Here is an 18,558-nt window from a genome sequence, read left to right on the forward strand (position 1 = left end):
AATAAAATCTTTGAAAAAAAAAAAAAGCATGAAGGCTATGTAGAAATGGTAATCTCTGATATGGTTAGTGATATGAGCATAATGCCAAATATAAGTAATAGGAGCAGAGATTAGAAGGCCATATATAAAATACAAAAGTTGTGTTAGATGGAGATAGTGATATTCTTAATGAATTGCTTACTTAATATTCTACATTGCCTTCATAAGATAGTAATTTAAAAAATCACATAGTAATGTTTTTTTTTTTTAATCTGAAATCTCTTAGCAACCTTCCCAGCCCTTCTTTTCCATCATGCTGATTGAGGGCCACATAGAAGTGCATATTAACTCTGGGGACGGAACAAGCCTGAGAAGAGCTCTCCTGCGTGCTCCCAAGGGCACATATGGCGACGGACGAGAACATTCCATTTCCCTGATAAGGACCGGGAGGTATTTGTGTACAAGGGCATGGTGACCTCACCAACAGGAACCTTGTTAGGATACTCTTCGCAGTGAAATGATTGGGATGATTAGTATGAGGTCATGAGAATTCAGAGATTTTATAGCTCCAAAATAATTCTGGAACCTTGCTAGAATACCTTTCTAGAAATTAATTTCATCTGCTTCAAAGTAAGATATTTGGAATTTTCAAAATTGAAAAACCTTAACCCTGCTCTTTTCTGGAGCCCAGTATATATTGTCTAAGATCAGATTAATTCTGTGGCCAATAGTACCATAGTGTTAGTAAATAACATTATATCAATACTAAATAGCAAATGGAAAAATAGTAAATAGTAGCATAGTAAATAGTTAAAATAGTAAATAGTGTTATATCAACATTCCTGTGTATTTCCTTCCGAAACTATAGACCAAATATTTTCAAAGCATGCTGGATTATTTCATTAAAGTAAAAAAAAAAAAAAATACCCTCCAAAAAGCAATTGAATTCAACAGTATTTAATAACACCCATTCATTTGGGGAGAATGTTCAATTGTAAGTTTTCATTTTCAAGATTCGCCTTTTTATTCACATAGTGTCATGTTAAAATTTATCCTTCAGTATGAACTTTAATCATTCAGAATGAACTTGTGAAATTATATATTAAAATAGACAGTATGTTTCATTATATTTAAAAGCTTTTCTTTTCTCCTTTGACCTTTTAGAGTTATCACTATCCAAATGGATGAGACCAATCCTATAGAAATGAAGTTGGGCCCCTCAACAGAAAGCAAGGCAATAAATGTATCCAAGCTGTACATAGGGGGGATTCCAGAGGAGGAGGGGAACTCAGTGCTCAAGATGAGAAAATCATTCCATGGCTGTATCAAAAACCTGATCTTTAATATGGAGTAAGTGTAACCGAGCTCTCAACATGTTTCTGCACTTCCTAGAAATCTTTTATTGCTGAGTACTGACACTGATCTGCTAACTCTGCTGTTGAGATTGCCTAAAATCCTAAGTTTCTGAATAAAAAGTGAATCCCATTGTTCTATCACAACAGTCACCTACATGGATTTTACTGGATTAGAATGATGGATAGATCTGGTAATCCTAGAATTAAGAAAACAAGAAACAACAACAACAAAAAAACAAAAACCATTGAACATTAGCTCTATAGGACTATCAATAAACATCAGAGGTCAAATACACTTTTGACATGAATTCCAGGGAACAGAGATTTTGTGATGCAAGTTTCTTGCTGTCTTGAGCTCACAGCTTTAAAGGAACCTTTACAGCTGGGCTCCTTACAGCTTCAGATTATTAATAGTTCCTCATAAAACAATGACTGTCTAATGAACTCTTAGTCTGTTTCCTCTGTGGAGCTCATGAGGAGGAAGAGAACTGACATGTGCCCACAGGCAGTTATTTCTTCCTCAGTCACCCTCTGCATAGGTAGGAGTGCTGGTGGGTCAGATGCTGTGCTGATCTGCGGGGGCAGGGGGGGGCTATGGAACCAGAGTTTGCGGGGGGCATCAGGAGGCTGAAGCTCCCCTCCTAGCTGGGTGGCTGATTTTACTTTGAGACCTCAAACAAGGACTTGGATCTTTGAGGGTCACCGTGTCCTCTGTAAAAGAACCTCTTAAGAGTCCTTGAAATGTAAAAGAATAAAAGTACATTGGGTTTCAGCACAATTCTAATGTCAGAGCCTTGGTTTACTCATTTGTACAGTTGATTACTTTATTCACCCAGTTCTCTGTTTATGAATACACAATTGATTCGTCGTCTTCCTCCTGAAAGCGATGAGGCTGGGAAAACCATAAGCAGAAATGTTTCTGTGCCATTCACAGCCATGTCCTCAGAAAGTACCAAGAGGGTACATGTAGATGGGACATGTTGCAAGGGCTACAGAGTGAAGGGAAGGAGGACAAGTGTAATTCATGACTTCCTGGCAGATGCAAACCTATAATAAAGAAATCAGTGTTTAACTGAGGACAGAGTGCACTACTGTTGAGGACGAGAACCATAGTCTTTCCCTTAGCTCTGCCCCGGCTGCAGGAGGAGCGGACAGCATTCGAGCCCACTCTGGAGGGGGATGGCCAGGTAGACAACATGGGGAGGGCCTGGAGTGGGGTGGGCCAAAGAATCAAACAAGAGGATAAGATAGACGGACTTCTAGTTGCTGTGGAATACAGTCCATTTGGTTACTCTAAGAGTAATAGATTGATGGTTTTTCATGGATTTTAGTGTTCAATAATCAAATGATGTTGGTTCCTGTGTTGACTTGCAGTATCTTAATTTTGTAAAAACTCTGTATCTAGACATTTGGATTTCACAAGTGCGGCTGGCAATGAACAGGTGGACTTAGACACCTGCTTGCTTTCAGAAAGGGCGAAGCTCACTCTTCACGGAGAGGACAGTGAGCGCCTGCCAGAGCTCCAGCCTTTACCACGTCTGGTAAGAGGGGCGTTCCTTAATCTTTTTTTTTTTTTTTTTTAATTCAATTAGCCCACATAGAGCAGTGCATCATTAGCCTCAGATGTAGTGTTCAACAGTTTCTCAGCTGTGCTGAGCACTGGGTGTTAGATGCATCGCATGCCCTCCTCGATGCACCCCCTCCATCGAGCCCATCCCTCACAAGTCCCCCCTCCAGCCATCATCAGTTTGTTCTCTATCATTAAGTCTCTTATGGTTTCTCTTTTTTTCCCCCTCCCTTCCCATATGTTCATCTGTTTTAGCTCTTAAATTGCACATGTGCGTGAGACCATACAGTCCTTCTCTGACGCGTTCCCCTCACACGCTCGGCAGCTCATTCCCCTTGGCATCACACTGTAGCTCTGCCCACATCCCTGCCAATGGCGAGATTTCATTCTTTTTGACAGCTGAGTAGGATTCCACCGTGTATGTATTGACCAAATATTTTTAATGGCAGTTACTGGTTTTCATTTTCTTTTTTCTGGTTCCTCCACTTCCTTGGTTAAAGCATGTACTCTAATCACGTAGACGGTGAAACAGTCATGCAAAGAGCAGTACCTTCCAACCTAGCCCATCTTGGACTTCCAGCCTGCTCTCTTGGTAGCATCCGAACCCACCCCTCCCTCTCCCAGAAGCCAGATATGGGAGTGTGAGGCCTCACGTGGTTCGGACTCACTGTGTAGAGGGCGCTGTTCCCAAGCAGACCCCCTCCCACAGTGGCTGCAGTCCGACCTCCCCTGCTACTGCCTGGGAGGCATCAGACACCCCCCCCCCCCCAGAGGCCCTGCTGGGTCTGTTTCCTGGTGCAGAGGTTGTAGCCACGCCTGTGGCTGCAGATACCCTCTGGCCCTTCCCCTGATGAAAATTCAGGGGAATTTTAAACAAACCTGAGTGGGACTGAGGTGAAAGCCAGAAGCTCTAATTGTCTTCTCAGAGATGAAGAGATAGCACGTAAACTATTCAAAGCAAAGACTGAGTCTGTGCCAACACATATTTGTAGCCGTTGGTGTTCCAATCCAATTGCCTCAGAGAGGTTTTCTTTAGGGAAAAACTTGTACATGTCAGAGGCGGTCCTGGCTCTGTGGTGAGAGTCTGTCTGCATCTCTTATTACAGGAACAGTGTGCTATGGACAGAGCCCCAGACTATATCCCCAGTGCTCACCAGTTTGGCCTCATGCAAAGCAGCCATTTCGTGTTGCCTTTCAATCAGCTGGCTGTCAGAAAGAGGTGGGTATTGTTCTGAAGTCTTTATTAGGCGTCTCTTAGATGAACAGGGAGGTATTCCTCAGCGGTGAGAAGGCAGAGAACAGGAATGCAGGCCTTGTGCACAACTGATGCTTCAGATGTGGTTCAGTGGGGTCCCTGTGGTTTGTTCTTACCCCTTCTGAGGAAGGCCGGTTGCTGCCCCTGTATATGAATGTAGGAAAGCACATAGGTTATCTCTCTAAATTCCTCTTATTCTAGAATCTCAAGTTCTTCGCATCTATCAGCATCTGGATTTTCAACCCTACTCTATTGTAAGCACTTACTAATCTGATCAAATCATCCCCCCAAACTCTCTCACTGCACCCCTCAAACTCCTTGGTGCCATACAATAATCTGCCCGGTCCTTCTTGCCCTCACACCTGCTTGTCCCCAAGGACCCTTGCTTGGCTTAGCCAGCCCACATTCAACATTTGTCCACTTCTCCAAATCCTTCAGACTGCACCCATCATTACCGCCCCCTCCATCACCCTGGCTTCAGACCTTGACTCAGTGTCTTTGTTCCACAGCTCAGGCCATCATTCTCCATGAATTCAGCAGCTCAACGTCTGACCTTCCAAGTCCTCTGACTCCTGTCAGAGGGCTCTCCTCAGCCACCCTCTCCCCATGGTCATACTCTACCCTACTTTGTAAACACCAGCCCACCTCCAAAATCTCTATCTGAAGCATCCTATTAATCAACCGCCGCCTCCTTTCTGTTACTTCCCATCCCAGCAGCTCCTCAACTGTATCAAGACCTCAAAGCCCTGTATCAAGACCACCCCCCTGCAGCACCCCAGCACAGTTTATCCTTGACCCGGATGGGCCCAATGCCATTATGACTGGTGTTCCTTTGCACACTGGCCCTGGGTAGAACTGCTACTTGGCTAATCCATGTCAGGACCCAAACTGGTGGTCAAGATTGTAGAAGTGTGTATCTCTTCTCCCTGGTTGGACGTGAAGCCAGCGAATTCAGTTGGAACTCCCAAATCACATGGGCAGCTGGTACTGTTCTCTAATATGTTCACTTTTTTTTTTTTTTTTTTTTTTTACTTCTCATAGCTTCTCTCATCTCAAAACTCAAAATCCCCACAGCCACTCTTTATGCCCCAGCCGATGACTGCCTCAGTGAACACAGAGAACTCCCTCATCTGTCCACTACCAGAAAGAGCACCCCCTGCCTTTGTCTGCAGCTTGTACCTCTTCCCCTGCTACCACAGAGGAGGGGTCCTATTGTCCCCTCTATGCCCTCTGGAGCCCAACACTTCTCTCAGAGCCATCACCCTCAGCAGCATCAATGTTAACAAGAGGAGCAGATCCTTGTCCGTCAGTATTTAACTGTACCCCCTGACTCATAACTATTCTATGAGGAAGGTATGTTCTTTATTTGCTCTTTTATAGATGAGGAAACTGAGGCACAGGGAAGTCAAGTCACCTGCTCAGGGCACACAGCAGAATGGGATTCAAACCCAGACACTGTGTTTATGCTGGTAACCATTCCCACTCTGGTAGTTCCTAACTTAAACTCTGAGAAACTCCATATCCCACCCTACCCGCACAGTATCCTGGCTGTTATTTCAAGACTTCTTGAAAGAACGGCCTTATTTAAAAACAAAACAAAAAAAACGGAGGCTGTCTCCTGTGGCAGTCTGCCTTTCTCTCTCGTTCCTCTCCACCCGCCCAGTCAGCCTCCCCTCATTTCTTGATTGCTCTTGCCACAGTTATCCCAGACCTGCTGTGCCCGCATCCCGGGAGCCCTTCTTTGCTGGGACCTCAGCACTATCACAGGTACTTGGCTGTCTTAGCCCCACATGCTCCTGATTTCCTGCTCTCTCTGCCCTTCTCTGCTCGGTCTCCTCTACTGGTTCCTCTTCTATCAGAGAAGAACTTCTGTGTTTCAATGGCTTTAAAATATCCTCTATTTGTACCAGCACCCACACGTCTAGCCCTGACCTCTGCTTAGGACTGTGGAGGTGTATCCCCAACTGGCCCCTCCACACCAACATACCAAGAAAGAATTCAGTCTTCCTCTAAACCTGCTGTCCCATCTTTGCTCTTTCAGTAGACATCGGCACCCTTCCTCTTGGTGCCTAGGACCCTAAACTAGAGATGGTTATTTTCATTCCCTCTCTCTGCAAATTCAGTCCATGTACAGGTCCTATTGCTTCTTCTTCCAGAACATTTCATGAATTAGTTCATCCCCCCTGCATCCCCCACAAGCCCCCAGTTGAAGCCACCAGGACCCGGACTCTGTGGATGGTTGCGGCAGCTGCCTGCTAATGCCTGCTGGGCCCCTGGCCTCATACAGGGCTTCTTCACAGCACAGGTTCCTTTGAAGATGCCAGTCAAGCCCTGCCCACTCCCCTCAGGACTGCCTCCCCACTGCAGTACAGATGGAAATACTGCCCCCCCCCCCAACCCCCCCTCCACGAGGGCAGGGCCACACTCTCCTTTCCTTGTCCCTGAGTGCTTTGGTGGTGCTGTGCTCCCTTCTGCGACAGCCACCCAGATGCCAGCTTCTGTCCACTGCTGTGGGCTGCCGTGTCCCTAGAGCCCTGCTAGGGAATTCCTGGCTGTCCTGCCAAATCAGGCCATTGTTTTCACATACTCTGTGCTGTCCAAAAACGTAAGGCAGGTCTATCCTGCTGGGCTTTGTAGGGCTTGCTCCTATCATTCAGAGTTCAGTGGAAACACCATCTTTTCAGAGCTGCCTGCCTGCCTACTTAATAGAACCACCCACCAGTTCGCCTCTCTTGACCCAGTTTTATCTGATAGATTTCTGGTATTACTTTTGTAGGAGAAAGGACATTCCTCTATGTTCACTGCTTCAGCCTTAGCATCTAGAACAGTTCCTGGCAGATATACATATAGGGTAACCATTAATTGGATGAACGGATGGATGAATGAATGAATGATTCTCTGCTGAGACCTTTCAATGTAAAGACTGAAACAATGATTGGGTTCTCTCTCTCAGGTTATTTTTAAAAGTGAAAGTTTATTCCTTTCTGAGGGCCGAGCTCTTGTTTTCCTCCAGGCTCTCAGTTCAGCTAAGTATCCGAACATTCGCCTCCAGCGGTCTGATTTACTACATGGCTCATCAGAACCAAGTTGATTATGCCACACTCCAGCTGCATGGGGGCCACCTTCACTTCCTGTTTGATCTTGGGAAAGGCAGAACAACAGTTTTCCACCCTGCCCTGATCAATGATGGCAGATGGCACACGGTATGCTCTCAGGAAGCTTTTAATCACTCATGCTAAGTTTTATTCCATCCAGTTCACGGTCATGAAAATGCTCTAGCTTGCTTTGTGTGTACTATCTCCCCTACAGCATGTAAGATCCTTGCAGGCTGGGACCTTTGCGACATCCTGAAGTACGACCAGGGCTTAGCTCAGTGCCCGACACCTAACAGGCACTCGGCAGACAGTGGTGGAATGAATGAAAGGTTCCAAAAGTGTTCTTGACTTGATGAGAAGTAAATCAAACCCATCTGTGGGATGAATGAGCCCACCCCTAGATCACGGCATTTGCTTTCTTATAACTAGGACTCGGGAGTACTTCCTGTTCTAATATGTGCTTTACCTGTGCCTGCCCCATCTCCTGCCAGGCTCTGGCTCTTCAGCACCAACTGTGTGGAAATCGGAGCCATCCTTTAGGGTCTCATTCAGGCTATTTATAGCAATAATGAAGAGATGTTGCAAAACAAATATCTGTTGTTTTCTCAGATTCCTTAAAAACTGGATATTCTCATTTTGTTCTAGGTCAAGACAGAGCACTTTAAAAGAAAGGGCTTCATGATGGTTGATGGCCAGGAGGCCCCCACGGTGACTGCTGTGGGAGATGGGACCATGTTGGATGTGGAAGGAAAGCTGTACCTAGGAGGCCTTCCCTCTGACTACAGGGCCAGGAACATTGGGAATGTAAGCAGCTTTTTCTGTAGCCCATTTTACCTTTATTGTGGCTGTGTTTTTGTCTTCTTTTGTAAAGGAAAATTCTTGTTAAATTATCTTGTTTGAGACTAGGGCTTGGCTGCATGATAAAACCTTTTAAAATCTTGTCCCCAGATTTTGTGTTTGGGCTTCCCCTTAGAAGCCCTTGAAGCTCAGCCAGACTTTCCTACCTGTTAGTTAATGAACATTTCCCTTTGCACAGCCATTTAGCCTTGGTACAATTCAGGAAAACTAGTGGATTTGTATTTGCAGATTAGAAAACCCAGCATTCTTGAATTCCACACTACTTAACCCAAATCACAGAAAACAGCTTTACTGAAAGCCAAATCCTACTAGCTAGTAGCTTTCTTTCAGTTATATGTTTATGTAGACTATTGTGGAAATCTGATTTTAAAAACCGAAAGCTGATATTTTAATGTTTTGGTGAAACAGAGGAAAAACTGGCCTTCTCATTATACTTTCATTATACTTAGAGCATCTATTGTCCTATCATTTGTTTTAGATCACCCATAGTGTCCCTGCCTGCATCGGGGAGGTGACAGTGAATGGCAAACAGCTGGACAAGGAAAGGCCAGTGTCTGCATTTTCAGTAACTAGGTGCTATGCAGTGGTCCAGGAAGGAACTTTCTTTGAAGGAAGTGGATATGCAGCTCTTGGTATGTATTATCAACATGAAAGAAATCTTTGGGTTTATTAGCCTGCACTCTGATATTAATCCAAGAATGAAATGCTAGGACAGGCCTCCTGGACAGGCCTGTAGCAAGACAACAGTGAATTAAGTGTTCCAGTTTATCCAGATTTCTCAACTTCCAATACAAAAGCCTTCTCCCTTGCATGCTCTCCAGATGGCCTGATGCAGGCTCACTCCCACCAGCAATGCTGCACCTCCTGGCAGAGGGCTTTCATGTGGTACTGGTTTCATCTGTACTTCCCCTGAATTATGTAAGGCATATTGTCACTGCCCAAGTTAATAAATGTCTTTGACAAAAATCAGCATAAAATATCTAGACCAGCCAAATCAAGTCAGGTCTGATGCAGAAAATGACTCCATTGAGATTGTTAAAAATATTGATCCTAAGTAGAAGAATTTAAATGTCGAAAATGCCTTAGAATGCAAATTCCTCAAGGCTTTTTGGTTAAACTCCTACTTGCACTCAGGACCATGCTCCTCTTGAGCTCTGTTCTGCTTTCTACCACAGGGACTCACACTTCTCTGGCTTCCAGGGAGGCTCTGGTGGGAGATTAGGGGTGGGTGGGTGGGCAGAGGGAAGAGCAAGCACACATCTTTCTTTCAGTCCCAATTCCCCTTTAACCCTGGACTGAACGCTTGCCTGCCACATATCCCCAGTTTGGTTTTTCAGTTTTCCTATCACCTAAATAAAATATCCATTTAATTACACCCCACTTTAAAAAATCCTGTGTGAGTGCTAATCTTCTCAGTAAATGATGACAGACCCAGTACTGGGAAAACAGAATGGACTATTCCTGGCTAGATGATGATGGGATTCTATGGATCAAATCCTTCTGCTTTTTCCCTCTGTGGCTCTAGATGAAAGGATGGGCCTGCCCTGACTCTAGTCTGGCTTAGCCCTGATGATGGCATAGGTCTTCTTTAAGAGCATCACTTCATCTTACAGATGAGGAAGCTGAGGTTCAGAGGGTGAAAATGACTTGCTGGTGAGGATGAAAGAGCTAGAGCCAAAATGCACAGCCAGCCAGCCCATAACCTCTTTGACCCTGAGCCTTCTTGGGCCAGGCTCACCCCTAACTGGAGGTTACCTTTGTATTCTTCAGTCAAGGAAGGCTACAAAGTCCGATCAGATGTAAACATCACACTGGAATTTCGTACCACCTCTGAAAACGGTGTCCTTCTGGGGATCAGCAGCGCCAAAGTAGATGCCATCGGATTAGAGATTGTAAATGGCAAGGTAGGTGCTTGATCTCGGTGAGCTTTCTGGTTACCCCAGGGTCAGAAACAGAGCAACTAAGAAACAGTAGGAATACCTAGATCCAGATTCCCATGATCCATTTCAATGGAGTGCAGAAAAGGTTCAATTAATCCTAAAAAGATTACAAATGACAAAAGAATTGAAATTAAATTTAAAGCAAAATTACAACTATACTACACCATCTGAAAGTTGCCAAACTGATGCTCTTACCCTCCCTAATATTTGTTAACTTATTTGGAAATAATTATAGGCTGAGAACAAGTTAGAGTAACATGTTCAGGGAGGTCCTGTTGCACCCTTCCCCCAGGCTCCTCCAGGGTTATCAGCTTGCATAACTCTAATGCAACATCAAATCCATGAAATTGACATTGGCACAATCCAGACTTTTTTTTAAGTTACACCAGTTGTATGTGTACAGGTGTGTGTAGCTCTATACAATTTTATTATGTATATCTTGTTTAGCTTTATGTATCCACTCTCACAATCAAGACACTTAATTGTACTATTACCACAATGCTCTGTGGGGCCAGCCCTTCATATCTACACCAAGTGCCTCCCTAATGCTGGGCAACCACAAATCTGTTCTGCAGCTCTCTGTTATTTCATAATCGTTATATAAACCATACGATGCAGCCTGTATCCTCTTGAAATTGGCTTTTTACACTCAACCTCATTTCCTGGTAGTTGATCTGGCTTGTATGTGTCAACAGTTCATTTCTTTTTATTGCAGAGTATTCCATGGGATGGATATACCATCATCTAATTTTTCTCAATGCAAAAAACAAATTTTTTCTACAACTACTCTGCTTTTGCTTTTTAGCTTCCAGTCCTTCTCATGTTGGGAATAAAATAAATTTAACAATTAGCAGTACCTTAGTCTCTTTTGCTTGAAAACTTCTTCCAGAGTTTCTCCTCGTTCTCCTTCTTCACCCTGCTGGGGCCATCTGGGTGCAGGCAAGATGAGTCTTCCTTGTCTTTTTTCTTTTCTGCAAGCTCTCTCTTGACAGTAGTAGAGGTATGACTTGAGTCTCCTAGTTTTCAGGCACAACCAAGTCTTTTGTGCAGACTGTAAGGAGTGGTCTGAGGTCTCAGCATCACCAGTGTGTGAGGACTGATCCTGGAGCTTTGTCCAGCATCCCTTGCAGATCAGCCCTCCCATCCGGTCAGGAGCACTGCTGCCTCTTCCTCTTTAGCCATCTTCTGCCATATGAGAACTGGGGATTTTCTGCCAGCCAACTCCTAGGTCAGGGAGGGGCGGAAGAGGGTCTCTCAAATCCAGTCTACCCAACTGCACTTTGCACCACTTCTCTTGCACTGTGGTCAACTTGTGTTGCTCTGGGACCAATGCTTAAATCTTCTTAAGCTACTGCCTCCTGCAAGGGAAGGAACAAGTCTTTGTACCCTAGATTTTTTCCCAATCTTACTTGCTTGTTTCTAGTAACTCTGCTTATTCCCCCACTGGGTTTCTGGCTCCTAGGACATCCTAGAATGGGAATGAGGATATAAGAAAGTATCCCTTACCCTTCACCCTTTCACTCCCTCTTATTTCATCCTCATGTCTACACAGAGCTGCCTCGACATCATACTGCTTGCCTCTCTGCAGTAGGGCTTGCAGCCAAATTCTTCCTCATCTGCACTTCAAAAGAATTTTGAAAAAATGTGACATATGTAAAATGTTACCAGAAGTAGAACAGTTGCCAAAAATGTAATTTCTGATGTATATTTTACCTCTATTATTTTTCCATTAAAACTATGCCTAGCTGTCACCCAAGGGTTTATAATCTACAATTTGTTACAGTCTACCTCAGAATACACTACCCCACCTCACATACAGCATAAGAACCTTACCATGGTATGCTTGCAAGTCTTCCCTGCCATCTTTTGTTGCAAGTCACAGATTTTGTGTGTGTTACCACTTGCTATGGTAGAGTGCCTACAGTCTGTCAGAAGATAGCGAGTAAACATTCCTTCATAGGTGCTAGTCAACTGCTACGAACTGACCCTCAGTCAACCCATCAGCTCCTGCTATCCTGAATATGAGCCTCTGATTTGAGAATGTAGTGCAAAAACAGTGGTTCAGGCTTATTCCCATGGAGGTGGTCACTGGTCCTTTCTGTAATTTGGGGAGTAATAAAATCTGAATCCTTTAGAGGCTATTTTTCAAAATCAGTATTTCATAGTTTGTCTTCCTTTTTAGAATTTTGGGATTTTATCCACTTCAAGAGCATTATATAAATGGATTGTGTTCCTTAGATATGGAAGAATTTACCAAGGTATTTGTCTGTGTCTTGCTGGTCTAGATCTTGTTTCACGTTAACAATGGTGCCGGTAGGATAACAGCCACATACAAGCCCAAAACTACCACTGCTCTCTGCGATGGAAAATGGCACACACTTCAAGCTCAGAAAAGCAAACACCGCTTGGTTCTGATTGTTGATGGGAATGCAGTTCGTGCTGAAAGTCCGTATACCCAGTCCACCTCGGCAGACACCAACAATCCTATTTATGTCGGTGGCTATCCTGGTACGTATGGATGTCTGCCTGGCTCACTCAGTTTTAAAAAGCATTGTCACTAAGGAAGTCTTAGTTCAGGTGGATATAGAATAGCACTTAATAAAAATAGTTTGGATGACAAATCCTTTACATTTTTAGGTTATTTCAATTACCTAGGAATTCTTGGAAATTTAAAATAACACACATAATCCCATGTAAAGTAAGCTAGATGACTTCACCAAGGTGACCCCCAGAGTAGGAAATCATTTTAGGGGACAAACATGATCTTAACTTCTCACACTAATTCCGGATTTGAATTATGCATTTCAGAGGTTCCAAGTAATTATTACAAATAATTAATACATAAGTTGTGACTTGGTTAAGGTACAGTTGTGACTTAAAATTTTCATTGCCTTCTATTGTGGGAGAGTAATATTCTAATTTTGATAGAGATACCACTTGACATCATTTTTGTTCCGACTGTGCTATTGCTGTCATTTAGCAAAATTAAAGAAGACATCTGCTTTCTTCTTTAACAGCTGACGTGAAGCAAAATTGCCTGAGCAGCCAGACCTCCTTCCGGGGTTGTTTGAGAAAGCTCACTCTGATTAAGGGCCCACAAGTACAATCCTATGACTTCAGCAGAGCTTTTGACCTGCAAGGAGTGTTCCCTCATTCCTGTCCTGGGTCTGAACCCTGAACTGCAGAGAAACTCCATAGCTGGGAATCATTGCTTATAGTTGGAGGAGAATTGTTTTTGTGCATCAAAATCTCTTCAGTTCTGATTTCATTTTCCACTCAGGTTAAGTGTTTCCAGAGAAAAATTTTGTGTTTCTATTAAACTAAAATCATATACACAACAAATACCTCTATTAAATAGTTGAAAATGTAAATTGAATTCATTGGCTCTTTCTTCCTAAACACTGAATAGTCTGTTGATTACTTGAGAGTTTTTCATGTTTTGCATTTGAGCTTCATAAAAATAAAGTACTGAGTCTGGTCCAGTCACAACTGCATCTGCCTCAGCAATAGCTGCCCCACAAGACTGCACTGCATGGAGAGCCCTGAAAACCCCCAGCCCACATCCACTTCAGCTTCTGCTGTCCTGCTAGGATGCCCTCTACCTAGCACTCTGGGACAGCCCTGCCCATGTCAGCTCTGGCCATCGCACCAGGGCAACCCTAGCCCAGAGTGCCACACCAGACAAGCTCCAGTCAGCCAGCCAAAGTCAGCAGGCACAGAGAGTCTACACAGGAGATGACCATACATAAGACCATCCTTGCAAGTTCAGAAGTATGATCTGCCTCATTCAGAGGGTCAAGCACTGAAACTCAAACAAAATGAGAAGACGGGCACATGTTCCCCACAGAACAACCAAAAACTCAGAGAAAGAACTAAATGAAATGGAGATAAACAATATGCCTTGTAGAGTTCAAAATACTGTTCTTAAAGATGCTCATCAGAATGGAGAAAAAAGTAAAAACTCAGAATTTCAACAAAGAGAAGATACAAAAAAGAACCAATCACAATTGAAATAACTGAAAAAATACCTTCAAGGAATCAAAGGTAGATGAGCAGATGCAGAAGAACAGATCAGTGATGTGAAAGGGTAATGAAAAGCACCCAGGCTGAAGAGCAATAAGAAAAATAGCATTTAAGAAAATGAGGATGGATTAAGGGCCCTCTTGGACAATATCAAGTGAACATTTATAAGGATCTTAGAAGAAGATGACAGAGAGAAAGGAGCAGAAACCTTATTTGTAGACATAACAGCTACTGGGGAAGTAAAGGTATCCAGAAGTACTGAGAGATCCAAACAAACTGAACATGAGAACACACCTGAACACAAAGGTTAAAGATAGACAATTTTAAAGCAGCAAAAGAAAAGCAAAATTTTATGTACAAGGGAAACCCTATAAGGCTATCAGCTGATTTTTCAGCAACTACTTTGCAGGCCTGAGAGGAGTGGCATGTCATGTTCACGCTGAAAGGCTGAAACCTACAACAGAATACGCTACCCAGCAAGATTAGCATTCAGAATTTAGAGAGAAATAATTTCCCAAACAAAAGTTAAAGGAGTTCATTATCACTAAAGTGCCTTATAAGAACTGTTAAAGGGACTTCTTTAAATGGAAAACAAAAGGTCTTAATTCAAACAAAATTATGAGTAAAAAGATGTAAAATGAGTGTATACACAAAAGGAGTAAAAAAAAAAAGTTCTTTTAAAACGTGTTCACACTTAACCATCAACTTAATATACATTGCTGTATACTTAGGATCCTACATATGAACCAAAAACCCAAAGCATCTGATACATAAGGAGAAAGAAAGCCAAACATGACACTATAGAATGTCCTCAATTGCAAGAAAAGAGAACAAGAGTAGAAGGGACAGAAAAGAACTACAAAAACCACTAAAAATAATGAATAAAATAGCAATAGCTACTTTAAATGTAAATGGACTAAATGCTCCAATCAAAAGAAATATGGAGGCAGAATGGATCAAAAACAAGACCCATCTACAGGATCCCTACAGGAGACTCACTTCAAAACTAAAGACACATACAGATTGAAAGTGAAGGAATGGAAAAAGATACACCATGCAAATATGGTGGGGGGAAAAAAAGCAACACTTATATCAGACTAGATAGACTTTAAAAACAAAACCTACAACAAGAGACAGAGAAAAGCAACACACAATGATAAGGGGTCAACCCAACAAGGGGATATAACGATTGTACATATCTATGCACCATCACTGAAACACGTAAATACATAACATAAATAGTAACAGACATTGTATAACTATTTCTCCTTTTATAATAGTAGGGGACTTCAATACCCCATTTACATCAAAGGATAGAATACCCAGACAGAAAATAAGGAAACAGTGTCTTTGAATGACATATTAACCCACATAAACCAGATATGTACAGAACATTCCATCACAAAGCACAGAAATACATTCTTCTCAAGTGCACATGTAACATTCTCTAGAATAGATCACATGACAGGCCAAAAAAAACAAGTCCCAATAAACTTATGATTGGAATTGTATTGTGCATCCTTTCCACAATGGTATGAAACAGGAAATCAACCACACACACACACACAAACTACAAAAAACACAGACACATAATGGCTAAACATGTTACTAAACAGTAAATGGGTCAAGAAAGAATTCAAAGAGGAAATAAAAAAATTCAGAGACAAATGAAAATGCAAACATAGTAATTCAAAATCTTTAGGACACAGAAAAAAAACAGTTCTAAGAAAGAAATGTATGGTGGTACAGACATACCTCAAGAAACAAGAAAACTCTAAAATAAACAATCTAACCTTACATCTAAAGAACCTAGGAAAAGAAGAAAGCCAGAGGTAAGCAGAAGAAAGAAATACAAAATATCACAGCAGAAATAAATGACATAGAGATCCCCAACACACACACACACACACACACACACACACACACACACTTGAAAAGTTGAAAAGTTCAATGAAACCAAGAGCTGGTTCTTTGAAAAGATAACAAAATTGATAAACCTTTATCCAGACTCATCAAGGAGAGAGGACACAAAGAAATAAAATCAGAAACAACAGAGAAGTTATAATATTACAGAAATAGGATTATAACAGAATTCTACAAAAAAATCACATGCCAACATACTGGACAACTGAGAAAAATGGGTAAATTGTTAGGAACATACAACCTTCCGAAATTGAATAAGACAAAATTAGAAATCTGAACAGAATAACTGTTAATAATAAAACTGATTCAGTAATCAAAAGACTCCCAAAAAAGCAAAGTCCAGAACTAAATGGATTCAGAGGTGAATTCTACCAAACATTTAAAGAGTTAATACTTATTCTCCTCAAACTATTTCAGAACATAGGAGAGGAAGGAAAGCTTCCAAATACATTCTACAAAAGGAGCATTGCCCTGATACCAAACCAGACAAATATAGAAAACTACAGGCCAATATCCTGATGAACACAGATGCAAAAATCCTTAACAAAATATTAGCAAAGCAAATCCAACAATACATTTAAAAAGTCATTCACCACAATCAAGTAGGGTTTATTCCAGGGATGCAAGGAACATTCAGTATTCATAAGTCAATCATGATGCACATCAACAAAATGAAAGATGAAAATCACATTTCAATAGATGCAGAAAAAGTATTTCACAAAATTCAACATCCATTTATGACAAAAACTGTCAACAAAGTGGGTTTAGAGAAGGAACATACCTCAACATAATAATGGTCATATATGAAAAACCAATTAACATTAATACTCTATAGAGGAAAAACTTAAGACTTTTCCCCGTAATATCAGGGACAAGACAAGGATTCCACTCCTACCACTTTTATTCAACACAGCACTGGAAACCCTTAGCACAGCAATCATACAAGAAAAAGAAATAATACGCTTCCAAATTCATAATAAAGAAATTAAACTCACTATTTGCAGATGACAGAATACTATACAAAGAAAAACCTAAAGACTCTACCAAAAAACTATTAGAAGTAATAAATGAATTCAATAAAGTTGCAGGATGCAAAATTAACACCCAGAAATCAGAAATCCATACACCAATAAAGAAGTAGCAGAAAGAAATTATGAAAACAATCTCATTCACAATTGTACCAAAAAGAATAAAATACCTAGGTATAAACTTAATCAAGGAAGTGAAAGAAACTATACTCTGAAAACTGTAAGACACTGATGAAAGAAACTGAAACAAAGAGAAAGTTATTTTGTGTTCATGTACTGGAAGAATATTGTCAGCATGTCCCGACTACCCAAAAGGATCTATAAATTCAATGTAATCCCTATCAAAATATCAATGGCATTTTCCACAGAAGTAGAAGAAACAAAATTTGTACAGAACTACAAAGATCCTGAATAGCCAAGACAATCTTGAAAAAGAACAAAGTTGGAGGTATTACAGTTCCAGATTCCATGATACACTACAAAGCTGTAGTAATCAAAACAGTATGAAACCAGCACAAAAACATACACATCAATGAAACATAGTATAGAGCCAGAAATAAACTCATGTTTATATGATCAATTAATCTTTAACAAAGGAGGCAACAATACACAATGGGTAAAGACAGCCTCTTTAACAAACAGTGCCAGAAAAACTGGACAGCAAAAGAATGGAACTGGACCACTTTTTTATACCATACAGAAAAATAAACTCAAAATGGATTAAAGACCTAACGTGAGACTTGAAACCATGAAACTCGTAGAAAGTACAGAAGCAGCCATTTCTTTGATATCAACAATGGAAACATTTTTCTAGATACACCTCCCCAGGTAAGGGGGCGGGGAGCAAAAATAAACCTTTGGGAATACACCAAAATAAAAGGCATTTGCACAGTGAATGAAACCATCAACAAAACAAAAGGTGACCTACGGACTGGGAGAAGATATTTGCAATGATATATATGATAAGGTGTTGATATCCAAAATACATAAATAACCTATACAACTCAACACCAAAAAATCCCAAATAATCAAGTTAAAAAACGGGCAGGGGACCTAAACTTTTTTCCAAAGAAGTTCCACAGACAGCCAACAGACACATGAGAAGATGCTCAACATCACTAGTCATCAGGGAAATGCAAATCGAAACATCAGTGAGATATCACCTTTATCAGAATGGCTAGAATCAAAAGGACAAGAAATAATACGTGTTGGTAAGAGAAAAAGCAACACTTGTGCATCACTGGTGGGAATGTAAATTGGGGCTGCCACTGTGGAAAGCAGTACGGAGATTCCTCAAAAAATTAAAAATAGAAATAACATACAATCCACTAATTCCACTACTGGGTATTTATCCAAGGAAAATAAAAACACTAATTCAAGAAGATATATATATCCCTATCTTTACTACAGCATTATTTACAATAGTCAAGATATGGAAGCAACCCTAGTGTCCATCCATAGATGAATGGATAAAAAAGAGTGAAAATTATACATATAAAATAGACAAAAAGCAGGAACAGACACATAAATACAGC

General features: G+C 41.4%; 1 protein-coding gene across 1 annotated transcript in view; it reads left to right on the forward strand.

The window, feature by feature from the left end:
• Positions 1-13,420, forward strand: part of LOC111142456 (laminin subunit alpha 1) — a 126,471-nt gene extending 113,051 nt beyond the window's left edge. Inside the window, exons 54-63 of the mRNA XM_022495618.1 lie at positions 278-429; positions 1,144-1,329; positions 2,740-2,875; positions 4,008-4,120; positions 7,170-7,359; positions 7,897-8,055; positions 8,588-8,741; positions 9,880-10,013; positions 12,335-12,557; positions 13,067-13,420. Coding sequence (XP_022351326.1) covers positions 278-429; positions 1,144-1,329; positions 2,740-2,875; positions 4,008-4,120; positions 7,170-7,359; positions 7,897-8,055; positions 8,588-8,741; positions 9,880-10,013; positions 12,335-12,557; positions 13,067-13,227 — 1,608 coding nt within the window. The 3' untranslated portion in view covers positions 13,228-13,420. The remainder of the gene's footprint in view (positions 1-277; positions 430-1,143; positions 1,330-2,739; positions 2,876-4,007; positions 4,121-7,169; positions 7,360-7,896; positions 8,056-8,587; positions 8,742-9,879; positions 10,014-12,334; positions 12,558-13,066) is intronic.
• The last annotated feature ends 5,138 nt before the right edge of the window (positions 13,421-18,558 follow it).

This window comes from Enhydra lutris, unplaced genomic scaffold (genome assembly GCF_002288905.1).
Source record: "Enhydra lutris kenyoni isolate GAN:26980312 unplaced genomic scaffold, ASM228890v2 scaffoldscaffold8, whole genome shotgun sequence".
Lineage (NCBI taxonomy): Eukaryota > Metazoa > Chordata > Mammalia > Carnivora > Mustelidae > Enhydra > Enhydra lutris.